The sequence below is a fragment of the Empidonax traillii genome, unplaced genomic scaffold, assembly GCF_003031625.1.
Source record: "Empidonax traillii isolate 1590-97213 ecotype Southwest subspecies unplaced genomic scaffold, ASM303162v1 scaffold71:size1317347, whole genome shotgun sequence".
Classification (NCBI taxonomy): Eukaryota; Metazoa; Chordata; class Aves; order Passeriformes; family Tyrannidae; genus Empidonax; species Empidonax traillii.
Window position 1 is genome coordinate 614,869 of NW_020955264.1, and position 17,486 is coordinate 632,354.

The window sequence follows — 17,486 nt, forward strand, 5'->3', positions numbered from 1 at the left end:
TATCAGAAGTAGTTATTGGTATATTCTTCAGCTGAGGTACTCACTATGCTGTTTTCAAAGACTCAGAAATGTGTAATCCTTAGATCTGAATCACACTGATAACTTCTCTTGCCATAAACAATGTATATACCATTACAGGCATTCTGCCCACCTCTAGATTTCCCACTCTGTGATATGAAATATTTCGCTTTTCCTTTAAACTATTCAAAATCTAGATTCAATTATAGAATATGCTGAGTTGGAAGTGACCAATCAGGATTATCGAGTCCAACTCCTGGTCCTGCACAGGACACCCCAAGGATCACACCATGTCCCTAAGAGCATTATCTAAATGCTTCTTGGCGCTGTGACCACTTCCCTGGGGAGCCTGTTCCAGTGCCCAACTACCCTTTGGGTGAAGAACCTTTCGCTGATATATCACCTAAACCTCCCCTAATGCAGCTTCGTGGCAGCTTCACGATGCAGCTTCATTCCTTCAGTCCTGTCACTGGTCATGAGAGTGAAGAGATCAATGTTTGTCCCTTCTCTTCCCCTCATGAGGAAGCTGTAGACTGAAATGAGGTGTCCCCTCAGTCTCCTCTGCAGGCTGAACAGACCAAGTGACTGTTCAGCTGCTCTTCATATGGCTTCCACTCTAGATCCTTCACCTTCCTAATGGCCCTTCTCTCTGCTTTCTGTGTCTGTCTACATTCAACACCTTTATTCTCAATCAATTTGTATCAGTTCTTCAGAACTATGCATGTTAAATGTATGAGCAGCTCACTCGACTAAGTAAAGAAATAGGGCTTTTACCACAGAGAATCACAGATCTGGTTTCATTGTCAGACTTGTTTGTTTTGGAGTGAGGCAGCAAACACCATCTAATTTTCAGCATATAGGTATATTTATATTAAGTTTTGAAACTACCCATTTGAGTAGTTTTAACAAATACTATAAAGATTGAAATGTAAAAATTGAAATGTCTATACTACATTGTTCCACTGTAACACTGGCCATGATCAGCAGTGAAAAGCCATGAAACCTCACACTGCTGTAACACACACAGAAATAAATCTATTTAGATGTTTCCTGACTGGTTCTTAGTATCTAGTAAACACACTTAAAAGGAGAAATAAGGCTTCCCATTGCAAGCATAGGCAGCTGCACTCACATGTTCTCCAAAAGCAACTTCCCCGCCACCAATCCATCTTAGTCTGTACTGCTTTCTACCATCCACTGTGTGCGATAATGAAACTAAGATGATATGTTTCCCAAAGTAAATCAGACTTTTGTAAAAATAACCACATTGAAAAAAAAAATATGTTAGATACATAATCCAATACTGCACAATGTTGATGACTATCCTTTGGTTATATGGTAAAGAGGATGACTATCCTGTTTCAATTATATAGACTGCATTTTAAAATAGTTTATAACATTACAGAAAAGTTGAGCAGTAACACTAAGAAACTTTCAAAAATAGTAATATTTGAATTTGTTTCTTCCACTTTTAGAAGAAAATATGATAGTGGTCTAACTGTAATAAAATGTACAACCAGAGGAAAACAATATCAAGTGATTCCTCTAAGCATTTAGCTGATTTAGAGATAGGCTTTCACATTTGTACAGTGTATCCATACACTGTTAGGAGGGGCCAAATGTTATTTACACATACAATGCCACACAATAAGTGAACCATGTAAAAGGAGTAGAAAGCTCTTATCACAACTATCAAAACAAGATATGGATCAAAATGAAGCCATAAAAGGCGAGAAGAGTACAATAATATTAAGAGATTCCCAGGAAAGATCTCAAATGAGTTATAAGTTTTACGTGGTATTCCAATTTTCACAGGGGTCAGTTTGGATTTTTGTTTCTTTTCATTTCTCTCTCACTCTCCTTATACATACATAATAATATATTCCACCCACTAACGTTTTGTTTCAGATCAGTGTTCTTTGCTCACTTTTGTCCTTTATGTAGTGCTACTGTCATATACTGAACAATCTTTCCTGAGTTGTATTTCATTATTCTATTAAATGTACATTTTTTTAACATTTTTCAAAGAATTCAAGAGAGAAATAATTCATTAAAAGAAGTGATTCAAGTTCAAATAAGATCTTTTTCAAATATGGCATTCACACTGAAGAGAAGAATCTAGAAGGTCTCTGTGCTTCTGAAGACTGACGTATCCTCCCTACAAGAGATCACTGCTCCCTAGGGCTCAAAATGTTAATGATGGACAGTGATTAGTTTTTCTTCTCTGGGCAGTTTGTATACATTAGATGTTTTACAAGTATTCCTGCAACTCCTCTATTAAATTATTGGTAGCACACTACAAAATGCATACGTTATTTCTATAACCTGGGTAGCTTAATACTCTCAAAGCTCTAACTTCATAGTTTTTAGATTGAATTAAAAAAAATCCCAGGATAGATCAAATCCTTCTTACCATGTTATCATTGATTTTGAGAGCTTACTCACTTGACAATACTATTTTAGTATGTCTGTGAGACCAGCAGAAATTCTTTAAAGATTACTTCTGACAGGATAATTTTTTTCTCTCTGATTTTGTTCACGAAGTTATTATTCAATACCCCTTCCCTCCTTTTGGCAAGTGCAAAATTTCTCCTTGACATACCCCCAAAGGACAAATATAATCACATGCTTTTTGGTCTTATGGCCAAATTTATATTTCATGGTTTGTAGGAGATATAATTCATCAGACATACCACCACCCAATGTATCACAAAAAATGTTCTTGCTTATTGTTCATCAGTTCAGATTTTACTATGGTACCTACCAAACAATAAAACAATAAAACCAGTTACTTAAATCCAACCCACAGTATCCTGCAATAACCATAAATCTTGCCAAATACCTAGTGAGTAATGATTGTTACTGTTCAACACTCTTGGCAAATTTCCAGGGCTCCAAGAAAAAAAAGTTACTCTGCTGATTTTTATTTATTTATAGAGTCAAAAATAAGTGCAGAAATCGTAGAATCTGCAGTTATTTTTATTCCCCTCAGTAGGAGGATTTTGCTTTAGTAGGAGGTAAATTGCTCTCTGTTTACATTGTCTGTAATAAAAGCCTGCAGTTGAGCAGCTTTGTCCTCACACTGCAATTACAAGAAGAGGGCTTTAACAGTCTGTGCTCTAAGACTCCACAGGCCTCAGTTGGTCTTTCAGCCACAATTTGATCACCCTTCCCTTTTGTAGAATCTTACATTACACATGTTCAAATCTCCAGAAGGGTCAAAGTATGGGAAAATTAAGTAATGATCAAGTCTATGCCCACAGAACTTGCAGATAATTAGCTTTTACAGACCACTATCTATAAGCCTACAGACTAGGGGCTCTGACTGAGCAGAGTACTTAGACAAATGCTGAAATATTTACTCTTAATAAACAGAAACAGGTTCTAACTTCAGGCATATGGCAAAGTGACTGATTGGTTACAACTGGACTGAACCATACATCAAAATACTGTAATGTATTAAGACCTTGATTTGGATAGTATTTTATATGAATTTATACAGAACTGACACACCAAGAAGAGAGTGACTTACTTTTAGAGTTGCAGCTGCACAGCAGCTATCAAGTTGTGGGTATTACATTTTCATTAAAATGGGGGAAAGTAATAAATTTTTTTAAATAATTTTATTTTACTTTAATGTTTTAAGAGCTATTTAAAGTATAAAAACCTAATAGCATTTCACTGCACGTTCTATTCCACTAGAGGTCAGCCTGCAACAGAACCCCAAGCAAACACAGGAACTGCTGCACACTGGTAGCACTGACATTATTTTCTTTCTCTATTTTATCTGTTAGAAAGATTTCTTCAGAGCCATAACTTAGATCTCTCACTAAAATGGAGCAACAGGAAGATATAATGGTGCATTTCATTTATGAATGACCTATAATAAATTACTATGAAGTATTCCAGGTGCCAAACGAGAGAATGCTTTGTCTGCACATGAGCTATATTTCACATACTTTAATTTAGCTGACACATAAAACTCATTTGACATTTTGCAGGTATTTCTTTGAAAGGATATTTGGTTCTTGTTGAGCGTTAAGGTATGGAGGTGGGGTAACCTGGGTAACAGGAGGTCATTTCCAAGTAGATTGTTGTCCAGGATCAGCTCTTCCAAGTAACTGAATGTTTTCAGTCCTTCTAGTGACCTGCAAACGACAAAGGCAACAGGAAAAATGATACTCCCCTAAATCAGGGAGGCCATTATGAGCTGAAATAAATATTTTAACCTTCCCTTTCAGGAGTGGGAATAGTTTTGGTTTGGGCCTGTCAGAAGAGTGAATGACAAGCATTAGTGGCAAGGGGAGTGCTGGCACTGCAACACATCCTTCACATGTTGGCAGGATGAAGGATGCGGGTCACTTAGTGAGTAGCCAGGATCCAAAACAAAAGGCTTCAGATATGGGGCCTGCAGGATGAATTTGTCAATGTCTTGTGCCTTCAGGCACCCAGCCTCGCCTGACCCTAACCTCCATTCCCAAGATAAATAACTCTGTCACAGTTCACCTTCATTCTCTGGACACAAATTTAAGTTGTCATCCATCATTTCTGCCAAGAAATATCATACCCTGCTAACAATAATAAATACAACTTCAAGAATCATTTCTTAGCAGTTACCTTACGTGCAATAATAGGAAATGTAGAAGAGGGTTTTTTTTTATCCCTTTTTATTAACCACTTAATTAGCTTTTTGAGTCCCTGCAAACAAACTAAAATGTTCTCTACAAAATAAAATCTAAAATTACTCTAGAGAGAAAAGGCAATTTATTTTTTTCTCAGAACTTACTATCCCACTGTCAAGCCACAGGTCAGACTGCAGAGAGCAGCTTTAAAAAGGAGCATTTGACAACACGGCAGTGAAGATGATGACTTGTAAATAAACAACATTCTGGTGGTATTCATTCCTCCGATAGCAAAGTACAAGAAAAAAAAACTAAAAAAGAATATTTCAGTACCTTATTAAGACACCTATTCCAAGTCTGATTCTTAATGCTTGCACATTCCAACAGTAAAAAAAAAAAAAAACACCAAAACCACACATTAATCAACTAAGACACAGGATATACAAAGCATTCGCACAGACATGCATTCACAGCTCATTCACCTACCAGACACCTAAAGATATGCTGAGATTGCATGACTTGACAGCTGATCTACTATGCCTACCAGTGGGAAGATCATCACTGTATCTCCTGGCTGTTTTTTAAAATGTGATGAATAAGGGAGATGTAGTCTATCCAATTTATTCAGTTTCCAATGACATTTATACTGAGGGGGTTTCCTCACCCTCTCCCTAGTTTTTGGCAAAGATAAAAATACAGCCAGTGTCTCTGCTAGAATGTTCTACAGACCCTACTTCTGGAGAAAACCACAATTATTGGAAAGTATACAGGTTTCAAATTAGACAATTTAACGCTCATCTGTACAACAACAACCGGATTCCTCTTTTGTAGATACAACTTACTGACCACTTAGAGATCACATTTAGAGGGCTTAAGGAACAGAAAGAAATCAAGTCTGTGACCTTTACACTGGGTACTGTACACTAAACTATGAATATTCAAGTAACATTCGCACAACACTGAAGCAGTGTTATTTCAGTCCAAGGACTCCAAAGTGCTCACAGGCTCTTGACTTGAAAGGGAGGTACAGCTATTACTAATGGCATTTTGATGCAGGGCAGTCAGACCTGAAGAAAATTTGCCATGCCTATACCCTATCTATTTTGTTACAACGCCTTGAGACTACAATTTCTGAAAAAATAAAGTCTCTATTATAAACATTATACTGAAACAATCACCACAGTAAGAGTCACATTTTTTTGCACTTGCCTTTAACAAGCAATTTTGGAAAAAAACTCTATTTAGCCTACATAAACTCTACTCCATTAAGAGCTGTGCTAGCATGCTGCACTGAGCTAGCTATTTCAGCAAAAGGTTGCAACAGACTTGGTTTTGCCAAATTCCAGATCAGAGGAGAAATCAGCAAACATCTCAGACAGTGTTTTTCCCCAAGTACCTTTAAAAGGCAAAATAACCCAGAGGAAGTAGCAGTGAGTTTATCAAGCTGTTATGAGTTTTCATTTCAGTTTGACAAACCTAGTTTAGCAAATTCCCCTCAAATACTCTTTATTATATAAATAGTGGATTATTTCCAAACCTCACTTTTCAATGTATGACTTTGACTTGCCAAAAGAGTTCAGAGAAGGCCACCTCCTTGTCAGCACCACAGAGCCTTATGGGATGTTAATAGGTCCTTTGTGAAAAAACACTGCTTGGGCTCTGGTCAGTGTCAGCATCAAAATACACATTGTTCCTGAGTTATGTTATGCAAATATAATACTCTTATCATGAGAATCAGCAAATGGTTGGCAACTGGCAAGGAGAAGAAAGCACACTTCCAAAACTGCTGCAGGGGAGGCATAAAACAAAATGACAAGCCATGAAGTAGGACAAAAGGCCTTGAAACACTAGAGGGAGTTGCCTATTGAAACAGCCTTTCTTTCACAACCCTGGGCTGAACACAAGGGTACTAGTTTCATAGATAGGCAGAGAAAAGTGTGCGCAAATCTCCTTACACCTGTCTGGTTTTGATAATTTTTGCCATGTAATGTTATTAGCTGCTCAGTTAAAAAGGAGCCATGTTACACAGGGGGTTGCTTATAATTGCTGTTTTCATGTCATCAGAGCAGTGTGCACTTGGTGATTTAATCACCTAAATTCAGAGTCCAAGCAGATGGGAGGGGTTGTCACAGTACAGAGGGAGGGTGTAGCCCTTAATAAAAATGTACAGATATATGTTATTTTGCCATTCATTAAACTCTTTCTGTTTCATCTTATCAAGAAGAAAAAAATAGGAAAAAAAAGAAAAAAGGGGAAAAAAAAAAGATATGGCAAAGAAACAAAAAAGGAAATAAAAGTGTTTGCTATCATTCAGTGATTGCTACTAAATTCTAGGCATCATCAACCATCATAATATATAATAAAATACTGCCCAGCAGTTGTACTCCAGAATGTAAAAGTTTTAAGTACAATCCACACAATAGATTTATCATACAAACTTCAGCAAGTCCCATAACTTCTATGAGTCTCAATTTCCCATCTGCAGGTGGAGTTTAAGAAAGGATTGCAATGGGGAATTCATATATAGAAAACATTTTTTAGAAGCTGAGATAGAAATCAGCACAAAATACTGTCATTTTCATTTTTAATGAAGATGAGAGTAATATTAATGTACTCCAAGTATTTCCTTATGAGTCCATTACAAAACAGGAGAGGAATGTGTATATACACAGCATAGGAAGAAGGACACAAACAACCTAAGAGAGGAGTATTAAAAGAGGAATATCCCCTAAGAAAGAGAACCAGTCTAAAATAAGCTGAAAACAGCTGAGCTTTTTTTCTCATAGTTCACAGCATAAAAAACAATGTCTCTCTATATTAGTATATTAAAATAAATGCACAATCTTACCACAACAATACAACCAGCACTGAAGGGCCAGTGACAAGTAGTTGTTTCCCCTACTTTAAAAAGGCCAATAAACGTCACTAAGGTGGATTGTAGGGCTATTTGTCCCAGCTCTAACGTCATGAAAGCTGCCCATTATCTCACCCACAGGTACCGTCTCAGTTACCTCATTGCAGGGCTCACACTTTGCTCCCAGAGGAGAGCAAGTGCTGCCAAGAGATTTCCATTGCAATTTTCAAAGTCACATCAAACCGACAAAACATCACAACGTATTCAGTGCCGCCTCATTCAAACAGAAAAAACTTTAGGTTTCCACTGTAATTAACCCTATCCTCGTTAAGATAATTATGATCAAGCTCCCCGTCACAGCTAATATCACAGCATCATTGCCTATGGCTCACGCTTTGCCCTCATTAGCTTACAAAAACACTGCGTTAAACAGGAAACTGACTCCCTCTGCAAAACGACTTAAGATGTTCTATAAGCAGACAGTAAATAATCCTTTAGAATATAAAGGTCTCAGAAATGTCATTTTATCCAAGTTCTTTGGCTAATCAGTATGATTTCTTCCAGCTTTCTTTTCCATAATTCATTCATGGTTTGTAAAAAGTTTTAATCATAAAGGAATGTCATGATAGAGATTTTTTTTTTTTTTATGTGTATGCATGGTAATTGTCAACTACACTATTTCATGTCGTCCCTCTGACCTGACAGGGATTTGGTTACAATGCAAGTAAAAAGCAAGTCTTCATTTTGGTAATATTTGACAGTGAAAATATGATATTTTATAAATGAAAAAAAGCAGAACTCTCTCACGTAATAGACAAAGCTTGGTACTCTGCAGTTGTCCTTGTCCAGAAGAACAAGCTGTTTAAAAGCATATGCTAAAAAAGAAGTATTCCTCACATTTTATCCCACCCCTCTATTAATAAGACAGCTGCCTCATATCTAATTGACTTTTTCCTCCTGTTTAACAGGAAAAGAGAGAGCAGTTAACAATATGTAAATGAGAGAGTTTGGGTTTAGCCTTGAAATTGATTTGCACTTTGTTGAGATGAGATAGCCATTAGCAGAAGTTAAAGATGGAGCTGTTACAAAACAAGAGCTTTAAAAAATGCTTTTTTTCTTGCCTTTAATATTTTAACAGATTACAGGAGAGCAGAATCAACATGAGAACCCTTGTACTAGATAATTTCAGTATTTAAATAGAAATGCAAATTCTATTTCTCCAGCACCTGCCTGCCAAGAAGCACAAAGCATTTTTTTAAACATTAAGGAATTACTTTTCAAAAACCTGCTGAGCTTAAAATTCCATTTTGTAGTAAAGCAGGGAGAGGTTAAGTGAGTAACGGAAGGTGACCTCCAGCAATTTTCTAAGAGACAAGAAATAACACCCAGAACTCTTGACTTCTAGTTCTTTGACTTAACCTCACCACAACAAAACAAAGATAATATGTTATATTTATATATATATAAATCAAAGTACAAGTAAAGCATCAAAAAATAATCTCCACAGCATTCAAAAATTAATACTTTTCCCTAATCCCCAGTCTTACTTAGGACTTATTCACAGTTTTCTGCATGATAATAGATTCAGAAAGAAAACAGAATGAAGTATTTAATGGACAGATCTGACATGACTTCTGGACCAAGGTAGAACACGAGGAAAAAAAGCAGCCCAGTGAAAGTGAAGAACGCTCAAAATTTCTAGTGTGGGTCAGGGTCCAAGTTAGAGTAGACAAGTCATAAAACATGAATCATGAAATTCTGTTCAGCGAATAACAACCTTGTCAGTGTTTTGAAAACAAGAAATGCTTTGTTTTGTCTAGTATCAGAGGGAATGTTAGTATTTTGCAGGCTATCTAGAGGTAGCATTTTGCCTTATTTCAGTCAGTACATTTCTATCTTTCTGTTAGCAGACAAAATATCTGTAAGCAGTTTTTTGAATAAAACTTGAGGCAAGGCTATGAATATGGCCAGCAAAAGAGAAAATGAAAACCTATGAAAAAGAAATCTCCATAAGAAAAGATTAAATTTCAGTTATGAACTGGATCTACAAGTAGTTTCTGAATCTTTTCACATAATACTTAACTTCCAGACATACAATAAAATAAATATACATCCCTTGGGTTTCCCCTTTTCTTATACACAAAGCACACAAAACTATACGGGACATCATATTACCAATAAAGATTGGGGTGAAAACATCTTGCACAACAATCTTAAACTAGAGCTATGTAAGACCATTAAAATGGTGGAGATTCATGAAAACTCAGAATCTTCTTCTGCTTTTTAATAATCTTGTTCTGAGTCTTACACAACAAATTCAATTGCTTAAAAAAAGCCCAAACTTCTCAACCCTTTCAAGCTACCTTCTACCCCAAAACCTCAAAGAAACGCAAGCAAAAATAGAGTCAATAAACAGATAGATAAAAAGAGACGAGCCTTTTGAATTCTAAAAGTCAAGTTCACAGCATTTCAGACTCATTACTACCAATTATAAAACAGAAATGTAGAATTTCTTGAGAGAGTGATTTTGCCATCCCTGAAATGACATTATCTGAAAAGCTACAATGCAGATTTATCTCATCCATATACAGACGCCCAGTTACTCATAACTCCTTACAGGCAGTAAGAAAAGATGGGCACTTCCAGAAGGTGAATCAGTCCTTCAGGTGAGGCTTAGTGAAGCACATATATTTAGGAGGGATGAACACAACCTATTTGTCCAAAATCTTGTCCAAAATTACAGAAGAATCTGCAACATTAAGGTAAAAAAAAACGGTTTAGAGCTGTCTCCCATAGGGGTGGATTATTTAGCTGGTGAAATAAATTACATATCCCCATTACAGCTTTCAGTAGCTCACAAAAACAAATTACAGTCAACCATTCAGTCATTCAAGCACCATTCTTTCCTACCCAGACTCTACTAACAAAACCCACAAACAACAAAAAAATACCAAAAAACAAAACAAATACAGAGAAATAAAACAAACAACCAAACAAAGATAATTTTGCAACCACACTGACTGTGATAGGTTCAATTTCTTTTCTAATGAGCCTCTTAAAGTCTCAGATATCACTATGTATATTTAATACAACTCTGCTCAAGAGAAGATCCCATTAATACAGCTCATACTTTATCCTTCACATTAGGCTTCTTTTTGCTCAAGTTTTTATATTACATCTTTAGGATTAAACATGCCAAGATTTTATATGATATTACTGTTACAATCTTGTTTAAATTTAAATAAAATTATAATCAGTGTACTATAGCCTGTGGCAAGGCAGTTTTCATGTAAGCCATATAAAATATTTTAAAATAATACAAAATTTCATGGAACAAGTACCATATAATAAAATACAGTCTGCAAAACAGTGTTAAGAATTATCAAGCAGAGAGCAAGTGACTGTATGCATTCATAGTTTATCAAAGGGATTTCTGGAAAAAACACCTCCAGTAGTTCAGTGGATGCATCACTTCCCTAATATTTCTAAGTATGGATTTTAACATGCTTCTGCTAAAATTTCTTGAAAGTGAATGATGAAGAACAATAAGGTTAGCGGCTTAAGAGAAAAACTTGGATGCAAATCTCTTGCTTTATTTGCCTTTTTCCCCAATCTTAACATGGAATTCCATCCTAATAAAACAAACAGCATAAAAAAAAAGGAAAAAACCCAAGCCAAACAAATAAAAAAAAACCAAAACCAAAAAAAAAAAAAAAAAAAAAAAAAAAAAAAAAAAAAAAAAAAAAAAAAAAAAAAAAAAAAAAAACCCAACCAACCAAACAAAAAAACCCCCCACACAACCAAACTGCTATTTCCTGAACTTGAAAGAATTCAATTAATTAAATATTACTGGTTAGAAATAGAAAAGGAACATGCCAGGTTCACAAAACATAAACCTTCCTGTTAAAAAAAAAAAAAAAGAAAAGCACACAAACAAACAACACACAAAGAGCTAAAACCCCACAGTGTATTTATTCTTAAAAGCTCCTCTCAGGTCCATGTGCCAAGTGAAGAACCTATTTACAAACTGCCTAAAAACCAGTATTATAATGGAAATACGAGCAAATTCAAGTGCAAAGGCAGTACCACAATGAAAGCTTTACTGTATCTTGGATCAATCTGTCACTCTGCAATTCAGATAGTAACCTGACCCCTCCCCTTTTTGCACAGAGAAGCGGGGGGCTAACAAGCTGGTAGAGTGAGTAGGGTAAAGCCCATTTCGACTACCAGAGTTCAGTGAGAAGGGGGAAAAGAAAAGTAATTTTTCTCCCATCTTCCACAACAACCAAGGCTGAGGATTGACAAGCAAATTGACGCACTGCTCAGAGGGCAAAAGATAAATGTTTGATGAATTGGCCATTGCTGGAGGAGTGATGGGCTTCATATGTGCATAATGGACTAGCTGCCGTTCAATTCAGATTGCCTGCCAAGATAAGAAACCATAATGAATGGACCAAGCACAGCCTGTGCCATAAGAAAGTATAATCTGACTAGTTTTAATAAACTTAATAAAAAAGATGAAGCAGAGAGAAGCAAGGGGACTGGCCTTTGTGACCAGCTATAAGAGGTGAGAACGACTAATAGACTGCTCTAGCATGATAGCAGAGAATTGTTAATGGACATAACACTGAATCCCTTGATGTTAAAAAATATCTTTAGAACAACTTAAAATGACAGGGATCTACATAGGTGCATACCACAGACACTGTAGTACCTGTTAAATAGCATATGACTCCCATTTATTTATTATTTCCTTCAGCTACATACCCTCCTCTGTCTCCCTACCCTCCTTTATCACTTCTGCATGGTATCTTAGCCTGTGCCCAGATCCATACAATACACCAACAGTTTTTACCAACAAACACTCAGAATCAAAATAACGCTCTGATGCTAATAAAAGAGAATTCATGCTCAATTTCCAACAGAAAGGCCTTGGCTCACAATTGTATTGCTAACTTTCACTGTCAGTGGAGAAATATTTTCTTACCATTATAAGTATTTACACTTGCTATAACTTTACTAGCTTCTGCAAACTATGTTTCCACCAAAGATGAGGAATTTGCCAGTACAGTTACAGCAAAAAGACCCAAACCCTTTCTAGCACAGACAAAATTAATATGCCAGCAGTAGTCCTTCTGGTCTGAGATTTACTATGATGGATAGTGTTCCCCATCTATACCCATAACCTCTAAATTCTGACCTCATCCAGCACTAATCAGCACTTTGACAAGACATCAAAAATGAAAAAAAACTCTCTCACAGTATTTTACTGTGTATGGTTATCTAACAGTGTAAAGTCTGGTAATAACCACCATTTTCATGGTGAGTAGTACATACACATAGAGGCATTTTTGCTTTTCCTTTCTCATTATTTAGCCATGTGAATAACAGTGGCTCACTTTCTGAAGTTTACCAGACACTGAGACCTGAATCTATGACTGAAAATGCCAAAGGAATCAACAAGAGAAAAACCAGCCCTGACTTTTAAAGCAGTGGGATTAGACCAACAATCTATTTCTTTGTTAAGAATCAAAGGGTGAGAACACACCCTTGCATGTGCATATAACACACAGTACTTGGCCAGGCAGAAATGTTTTACTCTTTGGATACATTAAAAAAAAAAAAAAAAAGAACTGCAGAAAGATCCTTTTGATTGACGGCAGCTGGGAAACATACATTATACAGAATAACATCGTTGTTATGCATGTTTGTTTTCTTCCTTTTACCTTTTTCCTTTGACGATGAAAAATAAATAAGGAAATATAAAATAGTCTACCTGGGTAAATATTCAAATTACCACCCTCTTGATGTCAGTTATGTAGCCTATGTCATAATTTAAACAGAAATTACTGTATGCAAGACAGACATGTAGTTTTCAGTATAAATTTTATCCAACTGCAAAAGGAAAGTAACTCATTATCAAGCAGCTCTGTAAGGATCACACTACCGAAGGAAATAAAGTTTTACGACAAGAGGGTCTCTCCTCTCTCTCTCTCCCTGAGAGTGAGAAAGTGAGTGCAAGAATAAGACAGAAAGGGAAGGCTCAGGAGTGCTGGGTGAATTATAGACTGCCTCTCAAGATTCACAGCTCTTCGTGGTAGGAGGTTAATATTCTCACATGTCATTAGGTCTGCTGGCTCTACTGATGGCTCATTGAATCAGGCAGCAAATTATTTCCTCATGCTGCAGAGGACACTACACTTCAAAGGGAAGGAGCCAGGGTCAAGACGGCTCTCCAGTTCGATTAATGAGTTGGGATCAGCAGAGGTTGCCTGTAGGTAAGAATGTGACTGAAGCTTTTGACAAAGCTGACTTTTTGAACAGGACTTGACCCAGGCCCCTTACTCCCCTCCCACCAAATTTTATTTCCAACATTTGCCTCTGACTGACCTGCTCAGGCCTGTTGGGATAGTTTTGACCTCCTTACTCTTTGTTACCAGACACAGGAGCTGTCTGCCTATATTTGATGTGTCTCTCCCTAAAGCTTGTCCAGCCTGATCAGAATGCTTCAGAACTGCATAGCAAAATAAGATAGAGTAGATTAATTTCAAATTTTTAAATTTTTCATTAAATTTGTTGAGAAAGGGGAAGAAGAAGACAAAGATATTTCCACTTTCAATAACATTAAGGAAGATTTCTTAATGCTGTTAAATGCCGATAAGAAGAACACAAAGGTTATTGGAAGCATACAGCTTACATATTAAAATTATGGAAAAGCAGAAAATGTATGTTCCTGCTTACATGGATTTGCTGATTAACAATATTCCTAGCAAATAATGCATTACATAGAATATTCCTCTAAAAAGTTTTTATTTTTATTGTCATGGTAGCAAGAGATTAGAGACAATTAAAATTTAGTGGTCACTGCATTCATCTCTTTTTAAACATTCAGTTTAAAGTCTCTGAAGTATTCGAATGCATATTTAAATAGATTTAATAAAGTACTGAAGTGAGATTCATTGCATTAACATTTTGGTTGGTTTGGGTATTTTTTTTAATAAGATCTATTTAAACTGCATACTTCCTCAAACAAATATGAGTAACTGAATCAACACGTAAGCCACTGTTGGTGAGCTTCCAAAAGTCATATATCTTCTGATCACTGAAATAAGAGTTTTCTCAATTACACCAACAAAATTGTTCACACAAGCTTCTCATTTGTTACATGTTTAAAAAATTTGTTCAAGAATAATTTACACCTTTATGTTTCTGAAGCAAGGATCTAGGTTATCCTTCAATATTTATTTTAATCACAATACGACTTTTAATATCCTCTTTCTGAACATTTTGCTCATCAGTGTCCTTAATGCTCAAGTCCTTAGGTGCCTTAAAAAGATAACCTTAGGTGCTTTGGTAACAATTTATGAAATTTAACTTTTGGTGTATACTTTGAAAATCTTTTAATGATCTCCAAGTGCAAGGCAAATTTTCACCTTTACTCTACATTTCTTTTGTACTCAAACCATTATTTGTAACAGATTTCCTTCCTATAACACATTCTTAAGTCCCAAAAGCTGGTAAACAGATTATTAGACCTATAAAACTTAGCATAAAAACATACAAGGTCTACTCATGACTGATTCAAATAAGAATAACTAGTATCCTTTCAAGGAGTCTACCTAACTGCTAGGCAGCATATCTTCCACATGGATGTGCTTTACTCTAAAGCACAAGTATACAGCTTTTTCTTTTGCTTATGTCTGCACAATCTCCAGTGAGTTGTACATTATGCAACTGGAAGTCTGCAACAGCAGAAAAGTTGTAAGAGGGGAAACACTTTTTTATGGCCTTGTTTAAACAAAGTAACTGTGTTACTGGGTCTGTCATCAGTATTAACATTATATCCTGTTGCATCTCTTCCTAAGCTAGAGGCATAACAGGGATCATTTGTGAAGTGTGTGTACGTATCTTGTATAACACTTAGCAAGAAGGTATGAATGCCATAGAGCAGGACAAGCCCAGCTGGAGTGGGATGTAACTGGCCAGTCTGGCACTGCCAGGGAGAAAGAACAAACAGTTGTGTTCAGGGCAAGGAGGAGCCACTCGGTTGATACAAAACAGAGAATTACCAACAGTCTCCAAATATGATCACCAAAGTTTCAGGTTTCTGGCAGCACTAAATCAGAACTGATGGTGGGACTGAGAAGGTGGATTGCTGAGATACCTGGACCTGAAAGGGTACCTGCCAGAATTCATGCCAGGAATCCTAGAGAAGATGGATTCAGCAAGAGGAAAGTTGACTTGCTAAGTATATGCAAAGATGGAGTTCTGTATTTGTCCTTGTTTCCATTCATTAAACTAAAAGTTTTCAGTTAAGTCTTACTAAATAGAGCTTTGTTTTGCTTTCAGGCATATGTGGTGTTTGAAGGGAATGTAGGACCAATTACAATGGCACAGTGTTTCTTGAGAGGTAAAAAAAAAAGAGTTTAAATAGAGACAAAAAGAAGTCCTATACCTAACCCAAGATGAATTAAAAGGTCCAGCTGCAACGAGTACTGTTTTATACCAACTTGGATATAGTCCATCTGGGAAACTGTCAGGGCAATTATAGAATTTGGGAAGGAACTTGTAAACTCATAAATCACCCTTGCAAAGAGCAGAAAGCAAGGAAACACCCCATGACTTTTGGTAATCGTTACAACACACTGCACTCAGTCAAACACTATTGCATGATAACTGCTCAGGACTAATTGTTTGAACAACTTTTTTGTGTTACTGGACCTTATGGTAATCGTGCAAAGATCTGAGTGAGTATGTGAGTTCAAATTCAGAGATAAGCATATCTTTATATTCTTTTGATTTTGGATAATGCTTTCATATAATCTGTTCATTCAAAATATGTAGTCAAATTGGGTGATGGGGAGGGGTTATGTTTCAATTAAAGTCTTGCAACATGCATTAAAATTGTTTACATAAGTAACTGCTTGCATAAGTAAACAATGAATGTATGGCCAAAACAAAGTTATTAGTTTACTTCCATGTTCATTTCGGGGTTTCTTTTGTTTATTTTTACCATTGTTCATAGTATGGAAAATAACAAGTGATATTAACACATGGAAGCACAAGATATGAACACTCTGGAAGCACAGAATGTTTAATAATGAAAAGCATTTGCTCAAAAACAAAACTTTAAAATGCAGACTCTGCGATTATAAAGATTATCATATTAAAATGCAAGTCAGTAAAATTTCCCAGAAACATACATGATGGACAACAAATACATTTCTTTCAATTCATACATCATGGAAAAGAAAAAAAAAAAAAAAAAGAAGGAAATACACATAAAAAAATGCTGGATAGTGTTCTCCTGTCAGAATCCTCAATTTCTACACTTTACATTTTATATTATTTATATATTTATTTATACATATTATATATATTTTTAAAACTGAACCATACAAAACACCAGTAGGTAAAGAGAGCAGCTAACAACCTACAGTCCAAGAGGATGGACTATAGACTCTATGGCAGGCTGTTTTAGTATTGGTTTCCCTCCCACCATCTCTCGCCTTCAGTTCCTAAAATTGATAAGACTGTCTAAAATCTGATTGAAAATTACAGTCCAGGAGAAATCTCACCTTCAAAAGATACACAATTGTGAATTTGATAGGCTAGGGGTGATGATAATGAACAACTACGAAAACACAGATCATATCAATACACTCTTAGTTGGTCACTGTGCCTATATATACTCAAATGTTCTTCACATCAGACAGCAATACAAAAAAATCTCAGGATCATGTTAAAATAAAGGGACAGCCCCAACATCTCCTGGAGAAACAGATAACCACCTTGGGTCCTTCTGAGCAGCTTCACAGGGACAGTCACCTGCCATGGCCCATGCTGGAGCAATTTGACAGGAAAGAGCCACCCCTCACAAAAATAAGCTAGTGTTACTCCCCTACACTGCTCTGGAAGGAGGCTCAGGTCTCAGAGCAATTGTTTCTCCATACCCTAGAGTGAGATTCAAGAAAAGCTTCTCCACAACATGC

General features: G+C 36.2%; 1 protein-coding gene across 1 annotated transcript in view; it reads right to left on the bottom strand.

Annotated features, from left to right (window-relative positions):
• Positions 1-17,486, bottom strand: part of LRMDA (leucine rich melanocyte differentiation associated) — a 645,000-nt gene that overhangs the window by 287,234 nt on the left and 340,280 nt on the right. The window contains exon 3 of the mRNA XM_027880518.1: positions 4,040-4,166. Coding sequence (XP_027736319.1) covers positions 4,040-4,166 — 127 coding nt within the window. The remainder of the gene's footprint in view (positions 1-4,039; positions 4,167-17,486) is intronic.